The following is a 20,518-nucleotide window of genomic DNA, read 5'->3' as shown; positions in this document are numbered from 1 at the left end:
TTACATATTTCGGATAGTAGAAATAGCCAGGTAGTTAACTTCTATTAGCCTAATACCCATACCCCCTTTTCTGCAGACACTGATCCCTGTTCTCAGGTTCTTTTGGCTTCCCTATTACTACAGATTCTCTTTTATGGTGCCATAGACTACATCTTAGCGAATGCTTACCTGGTCTACTTTTCACTGAAAGATTATACATGGCCAAATTCATTTTAGCTGCTTAAAAATTGAGGAAGTTTTAGTACTTTAGATTAGACTGTGCCATCCTTTTTCTTTTTCAGACATACTTTTTTTTTTTTTTTTGGTCTTTTTGCCATTTCTTGGGCCGCTCCCGCGGCATATGGAGGTTCCCAGGCTAGGGGTCTAATCGGAGCTGTAGCTGCCAGCCTACGCCAGAGCCACAGCAACGCGGGCTCCAAGCCGTGTCTGCAACCTACACCACAGTTCACGGCAACGCTGGATCGTTAACCCACTGAGCAAGGGCAGGGTTGAACCTGCAACTTCATGGATCCTAGTCAGATTCGTTAACCACTGCACCATGATGGGAACTCCACATTCTCTTTTAATTAGAAATTTTACTTTCCTAGTCTTCTGATGAGCTCTGGAGACCTAGAGTTCCATACGTAGTGCATTTCTGAGCTACTGACAGATTAAATTTCACACCCATTCATATATATGTGGCATTACTTTTTAATCAGATGTAAGAAAAATTAAGTAATGAGCATAACATACTGTTTTGTTTCCAAATGAGTGCTTATAGTCATAACGGCCATCATTAATAAGTCTACATATAAGTAGAGGAGAGGGTATGGAGAAAAGGGAACCCTCCTACACTTTTGATGGGCATGTAAATTGATGCAACCACTATGGAAAACAGTATGAAAGTTCCTCAGAAAACTAAAAAGAGGAATTAAAATGATATGATCCAGCAATCTCACTTCTGTGTATATATCTGGACAAAACTAATTCAAAAAGATACATGCACCCCTATGTTCACAGAAGCACTATTCACAATAGCCAAGGCATGCAAACAACCCAAATGTCCATGGACAGATGAATGGATTAAGAAGGTATGGTACATATATACAGTGGCATACTCCGCAGCCTTAAAAAGAAATAATGCCATTTAAAGCAACACAGATGCAACTAGAGATTACCAAACTAAATGAAGCTAGGTCAGAAAGAAAAAGACAAATATCACATATCACATATATTGAATCTAAAATATGGCACAAATATACTTATCTACAAAACAGCAACAGACTCACAACCCTAGATAACAGATTTCTGGTTGCTAAAGGAGCAGGGGTTGTGGTGGGATCGGCTGAGAGAATAGGGTTAGTAAACACAAACTATTACATTTAGAATGGATAAGCAATCAACAGGTCCTACTATATAGTACAGGGAACTATATCCAATCTCCTTGGATAGACCATGATGAAAACTATTAAAAAAGAATGTGTTATATACATGTATGACTGAGTCACTTTGCTGTACAGGAGAAACTGGCACACTATTGCAAGGTGAAAAAAGATAAAATGAGTGCTTATAAAATTTAAAATAAACTTTCCTAAGAAACAGTATTTTGAAAAAATAGAGCATATAGAATACACAGGAATTATACAAATTCAAAAAGATGTATACATGTATTATGAGAGCCAAAACAGACAAAACACAGATTGCTGGTTTCCAAGGACAGGGGGTTGGGAGGGGATGGATGGAGATTTTTAAAGGATACAAATCTCCAGTTATTAAATGAATAAGTTCTGGGAATATTACATACAACATGGCTATTACAGTTATAACACTGTCACACATATTAGGAAGTTGCTAAGAGTATAAATTAAGTCTTTACCATAAACAAAAAATTGTAATGGTGTGGTGTGATGAATATGTTAATTTTATTGTGATAATCATTTTGTGATATATACATACATAAAATCACTACATCATATATGTTAAACTTATACAATATCATGTCAGTTATATTTCAATAACTGGGAAATAAAATTTAAAAATTATTTTCAGCCATTTGGAGTTTATTTTTGTGCATGGTGTGAGGGTGTGTTCTAGTTTCATTGCTTTGCATGCAGCTGTCCAGGTTTCCCAGCAATGCTTGCTGAATAGACCTTCCTTTTCCCATTTTATGTTCTTGCCTCCCTTGTCAAAGATTAATTGACCATAGGTGTCAGGGTTTATTTCCGGATTCTCTATTCTGTTCCATTGGTCTGTCTGTCTGTTTTGATACCAGTACCACACTGTTTTGATGACTGTGGCTTTGTAGTATTTCTTGAAGTCTGGGAGAGTTATGCCTCCTGCTTGGTTTCTGTTTCTCAGGATTGCTTTGGCGATTCTGGGTCTTTTGTTGGTCCATATAAATGTTTGGATTGTTTGTTCTAGTTCTGTGAAAAATGTCCTGGGTAATTTGATAGGGATTGCATTGAATCTGTAGATTGCTTTGGGTAGTATGGCCATTTTCACAATATTGATTTTCCCAATCCAGGAACATGGAATATCTTTCCATTTCTTTACATCTTCTTTGATTTCTTTGATTAAAGTTTTATAGTTCTCAGCATATAGGTCCTTCACCTCTTTGGTCAGGTGTATTCCGAGGTATTTGATTTTGTGAGGTACAATTTTAAAAGGTATCGTATTTTTGTATTCCTTTTCTAATGTTTCATTGCTGGTATATAGAAATGCAACTGACTTCTGAATGTTAATCTTATATCCTGCCACTTTGCTGAATTTATTAATCAGAACATTGCCTGAAAGAGGGACAAATGGGAAGAATAATTAAAACAAATACTCAAAATGCAGAAGTTCTCTGGCAGATCAATACTAGAACTCCCAAGGGTGAAGAGTGTGATTAACTCAACACTGGGCACCTGAGGTTAAGAATCCCTAAATAAGAACTGAAGATTTAGGAGACACCAAACTTGACCAAATAAAACTATATTTCATTGACTGGAATGGTCTGTTAATCAAGTAATGTGCTTTCATTTTCTTAGAAGCAGCTAGAAAGACACTACTATTAATAATTAAACTGAGACTAGGTTTTTGTTTTTTGTTTTTTTTTTTTGCGTGATGGCACATCGCTACTAGTTGTTAGTTGAAAGAAATCTACCATTGGGACTGCCTATGAGAAATGCAATTAAGAACCATCAAAGTCATCAAGAGACCAAGTATGCACAGAATATAAATGGATTACAAAGATTTACAAGGAAATGGTTCCACAGAGGGAGTCCAGTGACATGCAACCACCAGAGCTCAGCTTTAAATGGCTTCTATTTTTCACTAGAACTCTAGAATGGAACTAATTCCATGCAAATTACTGCAAAGCATCTATTTTGCATTGAAATTTGGAGATCTGACACTCCATGTGAGCTTTTTTGTACCAAGACACTTAACACGCCTGAAGAATTCATTATTGAAGGGGTCATCCTAGAAATTATTAGAACCATCCCAGTACACCAACTGCAGGGCTCTGGATGGTACAGTTATTAGCCAGACCTTAACTCCCATGGCTTCAACAGGACAGCTTTGCCAGCATGAGAACCACAAAACACGATCCCACAGTTAGTGTTCCCCTAACTGAATTTAACAGTAATCAACGGCCTCCAGGAAATGGCATGTGAAATCATCCTCAAAATCACATTTCATCACTTCTCCAATATGCAATGGTTTGCCCTGATAATCCTCAGTTGTTAGATTGTACACTTACAAAGAGCAAAGGGCAGAGGAGAGTATTAGTCTGCTATGGCTGCTTTAATAACATAATATCACAGACTGGGTGATTTAACAAGAGATTTACTTTCTCATGGTTCTCAGGGCTGAGGTCCAAGATCAAGATGTTTTCGGTTTGTTTTTCTTGAAGCCTCTCTCCTTGGCTTGCAGTTGGCCATCTTCTGTGTCCTCACATGGCCTCCAAAAATTGTGGAGTGGGACTGGGGGCAGGGGGTGTGGGTGGCACAATACTGTAACAGGAAAGAACAAACAAAAGGAAGAAACCTGAAGCCATTCGGGGAAATGTGGTGATTTGATTTGTGGGAACTGCCCAAACATTACAGGGAAATGGTAATGAACTTCTGGGCAGAATTGTCTGTGATGACTTCAGCTACCTACTTCATGGATATTCCTTGTTATCAGAGTTAAGACCACGTTTATAGCATTGTCTACATGGCCACACATGATCTGTGATTAACTCTTGGGAGTTATTTCTTACTGCTTTCACTTCTCTCTTAAATTCAAGCTACACTGGGCTTCTTTTCATTCTCTGAACGGGCCATGCTTCCTTCTTTCATAGGATTTTTGCTACTGCCATTCCTTCCACTGGGACATATTGCCATCTATTCATCCATCATTTTCATCTTGAATGTCACATCTTTGAACTCTCTCTTGTGTCCCTGACCTTGTTCAAGTATCTGTGTTGTATCTTCTATAGCACTGACTTTTTCACAATAATTTCTTTACAGTTTATACATCCCTATACATGTATTTCAATGAGAGCCATGTTGTTTTAACTCAAGCAAATGGTTGACAATTAGTACAGAGTATCACTTACATGGTACTTTAACACTGGGCAAGACAGGATTAATTTTATACATGTTAATTCACGTAATTCCTGTAACAACTAAGATGTATTTAAAACAGTATCATCACTCACATTTTATCAATGTGAAAACAAAGGCACAGAAAATGTATATAAATTGCTTAAGAGCACGTATCTGAAAGAGAGCTCAAACTTGAACTCAGGTAGCTATGGATTTGTAGCCTGCCCTTAACCAATAGCCTATTCCCCAAGGAATAGTTATTACTACTTAACTACTGTACTACTCCCATTGCACTGATCATCATATCCAAACACATTTTGAGATGTTATCAAAACCAAAAACACTTAAAGCTCTATATGGATAGAATTATCATAGTGAAGTAGAGAAAGTCATGATACTTTGATTTCAGTGGAACTGAGGCAAGATCCAGCTCTACCTCCCTGAAATAATGTTGGCAAGCAGTAAATGCACACAGTTTGGTGCTTCAGTAAGAATCTTACATTTCAAAAAAAAAAAAAAAAAAAGACAGTTGCTCTAAATAACTGCAACTAATACACAAAGGATTTAAAAAGATCACACTAGTTGAACGTCCAAATTATTATAGTTATCTTTTAAAATACATAGAATCTTCTAAAATATATAGAAAATACACATACTAGCTTGTGATAAATATCTGCCAATTTATGTTTTAGAGAGCATTAGAGGACAACAGAACTTTTGACTCCTTGCGACCTCCACAACTACTTCTTCTGACAAGAAGTAGAGTACAACACTTAAAATACTAGATTCTGGAGACAAATTATATAGATTCAAATTATAGATTCAAATGAATAGCTATGTGTGTGACCTCAAGAAAATTAAGCTCAGAGTTCCTGTCATATCTCAGCAGAAACAAATCCAACTAGTAACCATGAGGATGAAGGTTCAATCCCTCGCCTTGCTCAGTGGGTTAAGGATCCAGCATTGCTGTGAGCTATGGTGTAGGTCGCAGACATGGCTTGGATCCTACATTGTAGTGGCTGTGGCATAGGCCAGCAGCTACAGCTCCACTTTGACCCCTAGCCTGGGTATATCAATATGCCATGGGTGTAGCCCTAAAAAGACAAAAAAGAAAAAAAATTAATCTGCTTCAAAAAATAGTATACTTATCTTTTGGTCTGGTAGTGAAGTTTAAATAAATTAGTGTAATGTTCCAAGTATTTTGTGTACCTAGTACATAGTATGTGTTATAGCTGTTATTATCTGATCAAGAAATTTTAATTTACTGAGTTAATTTTATGACTCATTCTGTAACTAATGTAAGTTATCATTTGAACTTAAAGATAGTTAAGATGGCTCCAAAATGTGAAACAGAGGGAAAGATCTCAAAGTTTCATGATTTAAATAGGTGAATGTCCCAAGACCCCAAATGAATCTCAAAGTGTAAATAATATTTTTTTCATCCATTGTTTGTAACTTTGCTTTTCTATATCCCTACTTCTCATGAACCACCAGTCCACATATGCTGATGCTATCTTGGAAGCAGACATTTCCACAGTGTATAACTTAGAATAGACCTATGGCTATTAGAGATGGCTTCCAGTCTATGACAACATATATATTATATATATATGTACATATATAAAATATCAATTATGTTACTTTTTTTGTCTTTTTTTTTTTTCTCCTTAGGGCCACACCCGCAGCATATGGAGGTTCCCAGGCTAGGGGTCTAATCGGAGCTGTAGCTGCCGGCCTATACCACAGCAACACAGGATCTGAGCCTCATCTGTGACCCACACCACAGCTCACGGCAATGCCAGATCCTCAACCCACTGAGAGAGGCCAGGGATCAAACCTGCAACCTCATGGTTCCTAGTCAGATTCATTAACCACCACGCCATGATGGGAACTCCTGGATGTATATTTATATTAATATTGATATTATTGATTATATAGCAATTGTATATATTATATATATTAATTATGTTGATATTAATGTATTACACTAAGGACACAGTGGAAGAGAAGGTCAAGTACCACAAAGGTGATTATGATCACTTTTTCATCACTTAGCAGCTTCCACCTAGTGGGTAAGATACATCCAAAATTTTATGTGTATGTTTGACCATTTTTTAATATGTTTTTCTTTTGTCCTCAGACTAGAAATATAACAAGAAAAACTAAGTTCAAAATCCTAATATTAATAAATATAAATGGACAAGATTGGCCAATAAAAGATAGTAAATGTCAGACTGGATGGGAGAAAAATTAGCCTTAAAATTAGCCTTATGATATTTACCAAAAAAAGTCTAAATTTCAACATTCGAAATATCACTTGTATGTGGAATTTAAGAAAATAAGTAGTAAATATGACAGAAACAGACTCACAGATATAGAGAATAATCTAGTGGTTACCAGTGGGGAGAGAAGGGTCAGGATTAGGTAAGAGATTAAAAGGAACAAACTACTATGTAAAAAATAAGCTACAAGGATATATTATATAATACAGGAAATATAGCCAATATTTTATAAGAACTATAAATGGAATATAACCTTTAAAAATTATAAATCATTATGTTGTACAACAGAATATTGTTTAGCAACTATACCTCAAAAAAAGGAATAATTAGAGATCCCATTGTGGCTCAGCAGGTTAAGGACCCAATCTTGTCTCTGTGAGGATGGGGGTTTGATCCCTGGTCTCGTTCAGTGGGCTAAGAATCTGGCATTGCTGCAAGCTGTGGCATAGGTCCATATGCAGCTCAGATCCAGCTGTTGCCATGGCCATGGTGTAGTCCACAGCTGCAGCTCTGACCTGAGCCCTGGCCCAGGAACTTCCATAAGCCACAAATGTGGCCATTTAAAAAAAAAAAAAAAAAAAAAAAAAAAGGAAAAATTGAAAGCCAAATATAAATTTTTAAAAGATTAGAAAAAATAAAACTAAAGGACTATAAACAAATTAAGAAATTAATGAGATTAAGAAAACCACATATAACATTACCAAAAATCAATTGCAGTTTTGTATATTAGCAACAAATAATAAATGTCACCAACTCCAAGGTGAAACAAAAATTATACAAAGGTACCTAAGAATAAATCTAATGAAATACATATGATATTGATGGACAAAAAATTTTGAAGATACATAATGACTAAATAAAAACAATAATATACTCCATACGTTGAAAGAACATAAAAGAATCCCCAAATAAACAGATAGTATACCATGCTAATTAGTATAAAACAATACCAGAAAAGCTATCAAGACTTTCCAAGTTAGCTACAGATTCAATGTTATTATAAGCAAAATCTTAACAGGATTTTGTTGAGGGGCTACATAACAAATTATACTGAAATTCATGTGGAAGTAAAAAAGTGAAGAACAGAAACAATTAAATTAGAAAACAGAGTCTTGCTGTACCAGATACCATATCTATATTCTTATTAAACTACAGTAACTTCCACACCATCAACGATAAAAACACTGACCAATGATGTGAAATACAACATATATAAATAGGTACACATACCATATGAACATGCATTATAAAGTTGATATTTCAGATTATAGAAATTTTAGACCACTCAATAAACAGTACAAATGGTTAGCCACATGGAAAAAATGAAATTCCTGTCTCACATTTTAAACCAAAACCAGCTACAGTTGCGTTATGAAGCATAGTAACAGAGGATATTGGTACAAGAACAGAGAAATAGACCAGTGGAATAAAAACTCAATACAGAACAATGAATACACGGATATTCCATTTAAGTATAATATGGCACTTCATGACATAGTTGATGAAAAAAGCTGTGTTATAATAATGGTTCTAGAATAAATGAATATCCACATGGGGAAAGATGAAAATTGACCTCTATTTCACATAATATAAGAAAAGTCACTTGAAAATGATACAGATCTAAATATGAAAATCAAAACAATATACCCCCTAGAAGATACAAGTATGTGTGTATATATATATATTTAATAATGTGCTTCATGATACATTATACATAAAACATAGTATAACCCATTGTCACAAATCCTTAAACAGAACCAAAAAAGCAATGAGCATTAAAGAATAGGTTAAGTTTGACTATGTTAAGAGGTTGTAGAAGTTCCTGCTGTGGCTCAATGGTAACAAACTGACTAGGACTCAAGAGGATGCGGGTTTGACCCCTGGCTTTGCTCAGTGGGTTAAGGATCTGGCATTGCTGTGAGCTGTGGTGTAAGTCGCAGACACAGCTCAGACCCTGCATTGCTGTGACGTAGGCCGGCAGATACAGCTCCAATTCGACTCCTAGTCTTGGAACTTCCATATGCTGCAAGTGCAGCTCTAAGACGACCAAAAAATAAGTTTTATTCATTGAAATGTCCCATTAAGAAACTTAAAGTGTAATAGAGAACTTACTTGCAACACACAAAAATTGATAAAGAACTTGTATCCAAATTGTTTAAAGACAGATCAGAGATGACAGCTAATGTAAAAATAGCTCTGGAGTTCCTGTTGAGGCACAGCAGAAATGAATCCAACTAGTAACCGTGAGGTTGTGGGTTCAATCCATGGCCTCACTCAGTGGGTTAAGGATCTGATGTTGCTATGAGCTGTGGTGTGGGTCACAGATGCAGCCCGGATCCCGCATTGCTGTGGCTGTGGCATAGACCGGCAGCTACAGCTCCTATTCGACTCCTATTTTTGGAACTTTCATATGTCTCAGATGCAGCCCTAAAAAATCAAAAGACAAAACCAAATCATTATCTCAGTAATGTCAACAGTTAAGAGAATGCAGAACATTAAGACCTCCCATGCAGTGTTTGATGGAAATTGGTATTAAACTTGAGGAAAGTTTTATTCTGATGTACTTTTCATAAAAATGCATAAATGTGTTCATCAAAACATACAAGAAATAATATGCATACCATCATTTTCCCCTAATAGTGCTGTGAAGGTTAATTTAATATGTCAACCTGGTTAGGCCAAGTAGATAGTCTTTGGTCAAACATGGTCTAGAACTTGTTGGGAAGGTATTTCAGATGGGAAGATATTTCAGATGTGATTAATATTTAAATCAGTAGACTACCCTCCATAATATGGGTAACCTTAATCTATTCAATTGAAGAATTTAAGAGAAAATCATGATATCCTCAAAAGAAATTTTGCCTTCAGACCACATTCAGACTCAAGATGCCATGTCAAGTCTTCCTTGGTCTGCCTTGAACTTATAAGCCTCCAAAGTCACATGGGCTAATTCTATAAAATCTCACATACATATATATACACACACAAACACATACATGTGTACAAGTGTATATACACATGTGTATATATGTGTATGTATACATATGAATATATACAGTATATGCGTAAATACACATACCCTATTGGTTCTGTTTCTCTGGAGAACTCTAATACAAGCTCCAAACTGGAGATGATTAACTATTTAGATAACTAAAAATACCTAAATTATAAGAATCTTATGGTAGAATACTGAATCAATGAAAATAAGATGTTTTTAGTGCAACATGGATTAATTTCACCAACAAAATAAATCAGAGCAAATACAACACCACATATATGATATGTTTCTATTTAAACAAAGTTCAAACCAAGTAACATCAAGTTTTAACATCTACAGATGTGTTTTAGGTGGTTAAATGATAAGCAAAGAAGAAAGTAGTCACAATTTATGGCAGGTAAGGGTTATTTTTGGAACGAAGAGACAAAGATGAAAGTGCAAAAGGGACACAAAAGAGCCTTTTAGGGTATTAAATCATTCTTTCTTGACTTGGGTGACTATTATCCTGGCTTTATTTGGGGATAATTGAATACTAATTTTTGTCTGGGTTTCTGACATATGTGCAATTTCACAGTAAGTCTTCATTAGCCAACAGGAATAAGAATCACAGAATAAGAGGCAGGGGAATGAGATCACAAATACAGATTTGCTAATAGTCTAGTTTTCAGATTCTGTTAGACCTCAGTGTGGAAGCTCAATTCACTATTTAGCAATATCTTATGTTTTGACTTCTGGTTCATTCCACAAAATTGAAAAATGAGAAAACTGAGATTAGAATGCCCTGCTTTTCCTCTACTGGTGGTTGAAAACCCTGAAAAGGCAGATGTTCTTAAGAAATCAGTTCTTGCTGTGATAGTACTATCAGTCTATATGCAAGATTGAGCACTTGGAATGATTGGTCTGTGTTGTTTGAAGGCCATGTGAAAGCTGAGATGAACTGAATTGATGATCCAAGAACACAATGTCTGGAACTGATCACATCCTGAATACCTTTTTCAGCTTTCTGCAGTCAGTTGATCACCCCACACTGCTACATCTACATTTTTCTAGTATTCTTGCTTTTAACTGATTATGATGCTGTTCCATAAGACAATGATAATTAAAGACATTTTATAAGAAACTTTACCTGAACTAAGGTGACAGATTAGATACACATAGCTTGTGACTTCTGAAAGAGACCAAGGGTATGGCAAAGAATACACTATCAGTCTCCAGGTACGTGGTAGCCAAATGTTTATTCTAATCAGCTTGATCCTATTTTCCCTCAAATAGAAACATTCTATTTATAACTCTCAACTGCCAATTCAATGCATAAAATTACTGGGACCAAATAGCATCTTCTTTTATAATTTAACCCATGCCCGCTCCTCCCTGAAGCCTTGCTTTATAATCACAGCCTTTATGCTGCTGTTTGGCAACCAGGCAGTTAAATCCCCTGAACAAAAATCAAAGTATGTTTTTAAATAGATAAATGAAATAAAAGCACTCTGGTAAGTAAGGATTATAGTGGAAACAGACTGGTATTAACACGAAGAAGCACATCTATTGACACTGTTTTCTTTTGTTTGGCTTGTGAAATCATAGCCACCCAAACTTTTAGCTAATGTACAAAACCCAAACCACCTATATGGGGATAACCTGCTGTCTCAAACTGCTTTTATTGGATAAAATGCTATTGCTGTCCTAAGTAATGTTCTTTAACCTGTTGTTTGATGCCTTTAAGATATCACATTCACATGATTTTTTTTTTTTTTGGACTGAGTCTTCCCTTTGCCCAAGGATACTAAAGTTCAAACTATTTCCCTCCTGCATAATCAAAGTCCAAATGGTACCAAGCTTGTTTCACTAAAAAACTGTAAAGTCTGATTAAGGGACAAATTGATCCATTGATAACTGCATTAATGACAATAAAATGAATTGTGATAGAAAAGATGCAATTTTTAATCCATCTCAGTGTTCTACTTGGAATTCATGATTGGGATATAGTAAATTTTAAAAATCCACAAGCTGTTCAGCCCAGGTACAACATGATGATTTATTGAGGTATTAATTTGAGAATACTTCTCTCTTCTGTTCTCTCCCAACCCATGACACAAAGTCTGTACACACACACACACACACACACACCCCTCTTCAAACACTAGAACACCCATGTTCTAAGCAGGTAACCAAGCCCACTGCGACTCTTTAACTCAGATTCTGTAAAGCAGGAAGCAGACAGAAGCTGTTAGAATCTCCTGCTCTGACAGAAGGCTAAGTTCAGTGCAGAGGTTATTCTAGGAGTCCTGGACAAGAAAGGGGAAAGATTTTGATATAGAAGAGATGGGAAACATCCCTAGAATATGATAAAGGGATGTATAGCAAAGGAAACTTACCAACTACCAAGGAAAGGGCTACATGGTACACCAAGGTAGCAGGAAAAAAAAAAAAAAACATTGATACTTTGAAAAACTGAACATTCATATTGAATATTAAAAATATTAAAAAACCAAACATTCAATATTTTAAGTAAATCATTCACTGTCAGGAGAAAATGTTGTTCCTACTATAAAACATCTAAGGATCATCAATGGGATTCCCAGTTCCTGAAAATATCCCCATAATGTCAAGTACGACACAGAAGCCTAGTAAAGGAACCAGACATACTTCAGTCTCTTGCATGAGTTGATGATCAATTTATGTCAGGGACCATAATGACACTTGCTTGACCTGGCCTCCCCTCTAGAGAATACAGTGACCAAAGTCCCAGTATACCCAGTATCAAATGCATGCTTATCTCCCATAGCTGCAAAAGAAAATATCCATTCCTACTCTGCCAATCATTTAACCTCTTGCTTTTTTTTCCCAGTCCCAATAAATTTTTTAATTACAGTTGGCCCTCTGTATCTGGGGATGTGGAACCTGTGGAGAGAGAGAGCCCACTGTACTATGCCATATTCTCGATCAGACTTTAACATCCATGGACATTGCTGTCTGCAGGTATCTTGGAACAAATCTCCCTAGATACCAGATACTGAGGACAGCTGTATCCCAATTATCATAATGTTGACTTTTGGAAATCCCAGAGTCATGAAACCATTTGTGGCATTTTCCTCATTTGAGACCAAGAACTACTCTTTGGTGAGTTCCTATGGTACTTGAAGCACTTAGGACTCTTTACTTGCCACCATCTCTCAACATAAGCAACATTCCAAGGAGTTATTATGGCCATTTTTTCTCAAATGAAAACTAAGGCTCAGCACAGTTAACTGACTCACTGAAGTCACAAAATTAAAAGGTGGCACTAGGGCTTGAGGGTTGTTCTGCCTGGCTCTTTCTACCATGTTATATCCTCAATGAGTTAACAAAGTACTGATATCTGAACTGGAAGACTCAAATTTTGTTTAGAATATTATCCAGAAACTGCATGTAAAAAGCTTCTCAAGGGGATGTTTTAGCATTGTTTTGATAGTTGAGATTTAAGTAAGACGATCTAGTCTGAGACAAACTAATACCTTTTCAGTCAGCAAAAAAGGATTATACAAAAAGATATTGTCCTAAAGTACCTTGTGATTGGGGCATTTATCCTTAAATACACAAAAGTTGTGCAAAGGGACAATTGTCATTGAAGGGTTGGAAGAGGGGAGAGCTTTAGAGTTTCTGAGGTTTAATCTTTAAGGAAAAATATATGAACCAATTTTCTAATTCACAACAGGACTGAAAAATCTAAGGGAAAAGTCCACAAATACTAGACTGAGTACAATTCACTCTACCTTAAATTATACATACACACCTCTAAGCTTTTAAATCATGAGAGATAGAGGGGGAAAAGTCTTTGAGATGTGATATGAAGTTCTCATCCAGACTCACACTCTGATTTATAGTTGAAGCCCCTGCCCTAACTCTTTTCAGATTAATTACTAGAAACTTTGTCATGTGAGTATCACTGAAAGAGTGTAAAACAAAGTTGAGAAAACTTGCCTCAAGAATATCAACATCAGGCTCAAATTAACAGGTGACAGTTCTCAGCAGTATAAACATAGTAATTTCAGATGCTTTACTGCCAATCAGTGATCACAATCCCATCGTTTAGAGCACTTTTGCCTTGACATAAAAAGATGCCGCTGGAGAGCTGTAATGATGTTGAATACATCAGTGAGTTATAAAATATAAAAAAAAACTGTTCGCAGATTATGCACATATCAGCAAAAGTATGGACAAAAACTCAAAGTACGAACAGCAATTTAAGAAAATTCAATTTTCCTCACCTATCCTAGAGAATTTTTCTAACCATTTGCAGTGACATTTCCTTTCTTGTGTTTTAGTTTCTATGGCTCTTGCATTATATATACACTCTCTCCTAGCCAATTATGTCTTATGCTAAGTTTTCCCTCTTCAAACATCACTCAAGCTTTTGAACATGATAGACTGGGTTGTATTTATTTACTATCTTCCATTTCTCCAAATGCAGCAATAACCAATTAGTTAACATTGTTCTGTTGGTTAAATTCTGGAAAGACAGACATGGAAAATGAGAACAGTGGTTAGGAAACAAGAATGAAAAATAAAACCTGGTGCTTTCCCTCTAGGAATTCACAATCCTGTGAAATAGGAATTAGAATCCAGGGGGCTTCACTGAAACAAATTCATGTCACAAAGATCCAAGAAATATGGATAGAATTTTAAACTACCCAGCAGAACTGAGACAGTTTTCCCAACACAGTGGGTGATGACTATCCCCAAATACTTTTACAGGTAAAAAAATTATACACATATGCACTTCAACAGTAAGGTCATGTGAAAAATAATTCTACTCCAAAACTGAGTTGGTAACATTGTTGCAAAATCTAAATAAGTCGATTTTTCTATGTGTCACTAGTAAGTATCTAACAACAAACACAGCCATTTTATTTATATGTATATTCTTTTTGTCTAGAGGAAAAAGAAATATTGTTTGAGATATTCTGAAATGAATAATATTTTTTGAAAATGAAGCTAAATTTGAGAAAAGTATACACATTCTTTTTTCAAAGGCATTGTGTAGCACTCGAGCTTCATCTTTAACCCCAAGCATGTAGACAGTAATGAAAATGTCACACAGGTTGGTAGAGTATATTATTAAGAAAACTAAAATATAAATCAAAGGAGGTAAGGATATTGCTATAGAATTTACTGGCTGTAAGCTGTGTCTCGTATTACTCATCAAAATTGCAAAAGTCATACTTATCCTCATAGGAAATTAAGGAGACTTGAATGACTTAATGCAAGTTATTTTAACTTACAGGGCAGTTGTGTAAAAGAGAACAGATTAAATCCCCACTTTCAGAGGAAGCCAGAACAGAAATGCAGGTAGCTAAAGGGCAATAATGGAATAATGAGACAGCTTGAGTACTTGAAAAGTAATTCTTTTATAAGACTTTTTTCATTAGGCCTTTTCAGATTCGCAAATGTTAGGGTCAGCACCCTAGGTTGGCAGCAATCAGAGGGCAGGCTGTCAGGTTACCCTTCTTGAGGTCAAGAAGATAATGGAAATCAACTGGCAAGAGCAGGCAATGTTCACCAGCTCATCACTGACACCCAGCTCATGATTATTCGGGAGAAGCTCCTGGACATGATCAACCACTAAAGACTAGATAGAATAAAGCGGCCTGAGTCGAGCAGTCTCAAATCATGACACCAAACTAAGTAAAAATCTACCATTTTCACCCATTCAAAATCCTGAAATATAATTCATAATGTGATCTGCTTACAAAGATAGTTTTATTATAAATTATTCCTTATATGATTTTGTAGCTCACTGAATTGATTTAAAAGTATCTTTTCGATACATTAATGGCCCTGGCACAACTTCCTTAGAATAAACAATGAAGTAGATAGATCTATATACAAAGCAAAACAAGTTGAATATTAAAGCTACAAATGCCTATCAGTACAGATGTGTCTTTGGGTAACCGAAAGGGCAAATAGTCATTAATACCACTGATAGTAGTAGAGAAATCTTAACAAAATTTTATCCTGTGTTTCTAGGTAGATGAGAATTGGGTAATAGTCTCAGATAGCTACAAACGGTCTAGCAAGGTATTCATTTGTAAACGTCCAAATACATCTGTCCCCCAGCTACCGAAGCCAAAAGTGGCTTCCAAGCCTTAAAACAAACCACAAAGAACCCACAGATACTTAAATCTTCCTTAGCAAGTAATATAAAACCTTCCCAGTTGAAGACTACCATCCTAGTCTTGGAGGACAAGAGCAGCAACAGAAGTCCTGAGAGTAGGGAAATTGAAAGCTCACTGAGCACCTAGACTAGCTAGCATACTATAAACTTCATGTAAAATATATTACTTCATTTTTCCAAAAATCCTGCAAAATAGGTGAGATTATACTCACTAAAATATACAGAAACCAAGTCCCAGAGAAGGCATGACTTGTAAATAGCTATAATATTTGGAGCAAGTCTCTTCAAGTCCTATGCTTTCCAATTCACCATGTTCTTAATGATTGGCAAGAAATGCAACTTTATCAAGAGAAACTCACTTAAAAGGAGTCTAAGAGTGACAGTACATTCAAAGGATGTGCTGGTGTCTATATGAGAAATCTAAATTCTATAAATATACTCAAGATTTATGTTGCAATGAGAAAATAAACTTAATAGGACTGAGTTCCAAATTCTGGAATGTATTATATATACATAAGCATAGAACTGATCACAGAAATAGAGGGAGCTAGGCCTAACGAAAAAATTGGTGGAAGAATTTCTGAAGTCATAAGTACGGTAGAGAGATTTTTCTTATTCTTTTTCTTCTTTGTCCTAATTTAAAGTGATCTAGTAAAATCCCCAGTTTACTCAAATTTCATGCACACAAACTCATGCACAAACTTTTGGTGCATGAGTGGGTAGCCATGCTTAGATATTTTTATGCACTTTATAGGAGTCATTAAGTCTGAAATTTGAAGAGTTTCAGAAAACAAGAGAGAATTACCTCTAAAATCATTATGCTATCCCCAAGAAAATAACTATTACATTTTGAAATAATATCAAAAGAAAATAATCAGAAGAAATTCCATTTCTGTCCCTAAAGCAAATTCTGTTACCATTGTCATAAGAAATTTAAATCAGTTTTTCTAATTATAGTTTTGTAACAATTTAGTGGAAAAGTTTATTCTATAATATAGGCCCACCCAATATCACTTTTTGATCTGCAAAAGAGAAAATCCTAATTTTAAAGGAATCCTTAAAAAAACAAAAGGCAGGCCAACACAGCTAAATTTGCAGACAAAATCTTCCCCCCATAATAGGCACAAAAACCAACTCCCTCATTACAGTGACTCTACTTACTCAATCTCTCATTCTTTCCCTTGTCCATACCCTTGGAAGCAGCTTTAGGTTAAGCCCTCAGCATTTACCTTCTTGATCACTGCAAATACTTCAACTAGTTTTCCAACTCCAGTTTTACCCTATTTTAATGTGTCCTTCTTACTGTTACCAGAATGTTATTTCCAAAATTAAATATGATCACCATCATCCAATTTTCTCCATCATTATCTAGATGAAGTTCAAATTCTCTCAGCACAACCCCTTCTGGTTTAGATCCTCTTTAGTTCTCAACTTTCATCATTCCTTTAAAATATGCTCCATCATAGAATCATAGTAAAGAGTCTGCGGTTTCTTAAAGGAATAAACCTGCCCCCATCCTTTCCAGTGTCTCCTATATGCTGTAGTCCATTTCCAGTAATATGTTTTCCTCTATGATTTGCTTGAGGAGCTTATACTCATCCTTTAGGAGCTACCTGATATTTCATCTCCTCTGGGAGAACTGTAGCTAGATTTCTCTCTGTACTTCTTTGCCTCCTCCGTATATATCATATTATTAAATAGTGTATAATTGTCAATCTAATGATTGTGAGGGCTGAAAAGCAATCCAGCTGTCTCAAGGAAAAGAGCATATGATCTGTGTCCCAAATGTACAGCATTTTGTGAACACTAGTTTTTATTAAGTGTGAAAAGTAACATCACCCTTTTTATTCCAGAATAAAGCCATATATACCGCTATAATGTTGACTCATTTTGAAATTTAAAAATGTTATTTGTGATTTTAAGATGGTGAGGAAATACTGAAAACAAAAGCTCCAAGAAGTTGTGTAGGGTGATATTGTAAATGTGTTATTAGGAAGTTATATACGCATCAGTGATTCAGATGAGCTGCATCTCAACATAATTTTGGAAGTCCTAGCCATGGCAATCAGAAAAGAAAAATAAAAGGAATCTTAGTTGGAAAAGAAAAACTGTTACTGTTTGCAGATGCCATGATACTACACATAGAAAATCCTCAACATAACACTAGAAAACTACTAGAGCTCATCAATGAATTCAGCAAAGTTACAGGATACAAAGATAAACAAATTGCTTGCACTTTTATACACTAACAATGAAAGGTCAGGCTCCCACTTACTACTGAATCAAAAGTACCTACAATGAACCTAAGGAGAAAAAGACCTGTGCTCAAAAGAGCATAAGATGCTGTCAAGAGAAACCAAAGATGACACAAGCATTTTTCAATTGGGTGGTTGGCTTTTTTGCTGTGGAGCTGTAAAAGTTGTTTATATATTTTAGATTAAGCCCTTGTCAGCTGCATCATTTGAAACTATTTTCTCCCATTCTGTAAGTTGTCTTTTTGTTTTCTTTTTGGTTTCCTTTGCTGTGCAAATCTTGTCAGTTTGATTAGGTCCCATGGGTTTATTTTTTCTTTTATTTCTGTTGCTTTGGGAGACTGACCTGAGAAAACATTTGTAAGGTTGATGTCAGAGAATGTTTTGCCTATGTTCTCTTCGAGGAGTTTGATGGTGTCTTGTCTCATATTTAAGTCTTTAAGCCATTTTGAGTTTATTTTCATGCATGATGTGAGGGTGTGTTCTAGTTTCATTGGTTTGCATGCAGCTGTCCAGGTTTCCCAATAATGCTTGCTAAAAAGACTGTCTTTTTTCCATTTTATGTTCTTCCCTCCTTTGTCAAAGATTAATTGACCAAAGGTGTCTGGGTTTAATTCTGGGTTCTCTATTCTGTTCCATTGGTCTGTGTCTGTTTTGGTACTAGTACCACACTGTTTTAATGACTGTGGCTTCATGATATTGACTGAAGTCTGGGAGAGTTATGCCTCCTTCTTGGCTTTTGTTCTTCAGAATTGCTTCTGTCACATATCTAGAATCTACTGTATGGCACAAATGAACCTTTCCACAGGAAAGAAAATCATGGACTTGGAGAATAGACTTGTGGTTGTGAAGGGGGAGGAGTGGGATGGATTGGGAGCTTGGGTTAATAGATGCAGACTATTGCCTTTGGAATGGATTAGCAATGGGATCTTCCTGTGTAGCACTGGGAACTATGTCTAGTCACTTATGATGGAGCATAATAATGTGAGAAAAAAGAATGTGTACATGTATGTGTAACTGGGTCACCATGCTGTACAGTTAAAAAAAAATGTATTGGGGAAATAAAAAGACTAGGCTTCAAAAAATAATTTCCTGATTTTGATGCCTGCACTGCAGTTTATCAGAGGATAACATCTGGGGAAACTGGGTGAAGCACATACAGAAAGCTTATTATTTTTGTAATTGGTTGCGAGGGGGAAGTCTGTAATTTATTTCCAGGGAGAAGTTAAAATATAAAAATAAATGTTAAAAAAAAGAATACACAAACAAATGGAAAGATATACCATGTTCTTGGACTAGAAGAATCAGTATTTTCAAAATGGCTATGCCACCCAAGGCAATCAGCATATTCAATTCAATCCCTATCAAATTACCAATGACATTTTTCACAGAACAAATATTTTAAAATTTATGTGGAAACAAGAAACCTGGAATAGCCAGAGCAATCCTGAGGAAAAACAAACAAACAAAAAATCTGGAGAATCAAACTCCTTGACTTCCAACTAATATCTCTTTTTAGATTGTTTAGAAAGTATCAGTAAGAATACTGACCTTGGTCATGCCTCTCTCCCTATTTAAATGATCTGTTTGGGCTGAATACCTGAAGATACACTTATTGACAGGTTTTCAACGATTAATAACCATGAACTGACACAATCTGACCATTTTCAACCAGAGGGCAGTAAGTTCGGCAAAGTCATACTTAGACATTATGCAGTCTGTTTGATTCTAAATATACCGTGATAGTTAAGGATGTATATTACTGTCCCTAGAGTAACCACTAAACAAGAGTATGGAAAGTATAGCTAAAAAACCCAAGAGAAGAAACCAAGTAGAATAAAAATAATTGAAAAGGCAAGAAAGGAGCAACAAAAGCACAAAGGAGATAATGGAAAACAAACAGCAGAGGGTATAATCAAACTCATTTATATAAAATATTATACTAAATAAGTGACCTGAATACTACAATTTATAAGCAAATATAGGCAACTGAATTAATAACCAAGATTCAGCTACATGCTATCTGTAAGAGATACACTTTGAAATTTAAAGCACAAACAAGTCAGAAGTAAAAATCATTAAATATTGTATGTTAACGGTAAGCTTAAGAAAGCTTTTGTTGCTTTAGATATTGTTTAATATCTAAACAAATAGAACAAGAAATATTATAATGTTTTAAGTGGGCCATTTCATAATAAGTTATATTTGATTTCATGAGTTTTAAAGTCATCGTTATCTTTCTCTGATTATCTAACATAACTAAAGGAAGAAATATATAAATT

General features: G+C 35.5%; 1 protein-coding gene across 1 annotated transcript in view; it reads right to left on the bottom strand.

The window, feature by feature from the left end:
- Positions 1 to 267: 267 nt before the first annotated feature.
- Positions 268 to 20,518, bottom strand: part of LOC146401871 (uncharacterized) — a 422,297-nt gene continuing 402,046 nt past the window's right edge. Inside the window, exon 5 of the mRNA XM_084970573.1 lies at positions 268 to 2,765. Coding sequence (XP_084826699.1) covers positions 2,750 to 2,765 — 16 coding nt within the window. The 3' untranslated portion in view covers positions 268 to 2,749. The remainder of the gene's footprint in view (positions 2,766 to 20,518) is intronic.

This window comes from Sus scrofa, chromosome 7, assembly GCF_054392235.1.
Source record: "Sus scrofa isolate SSC_HxYL_T2T_F1_AM1 chromosome 7, Sscrofa_HxYL_maternal_Yorkshire_Landrace_v2.0, whole genome shotgun sequence".
NCBI lineage: Eukaryota > Metazoa > Chordata > Mammalia > Artiodactyla > Suidae > Sus > Sus scrofa.
Note: the sequence above shows the minus strand (reverse complement) of the source record. Positions and strands in the feature narration are given on the sequence as shown.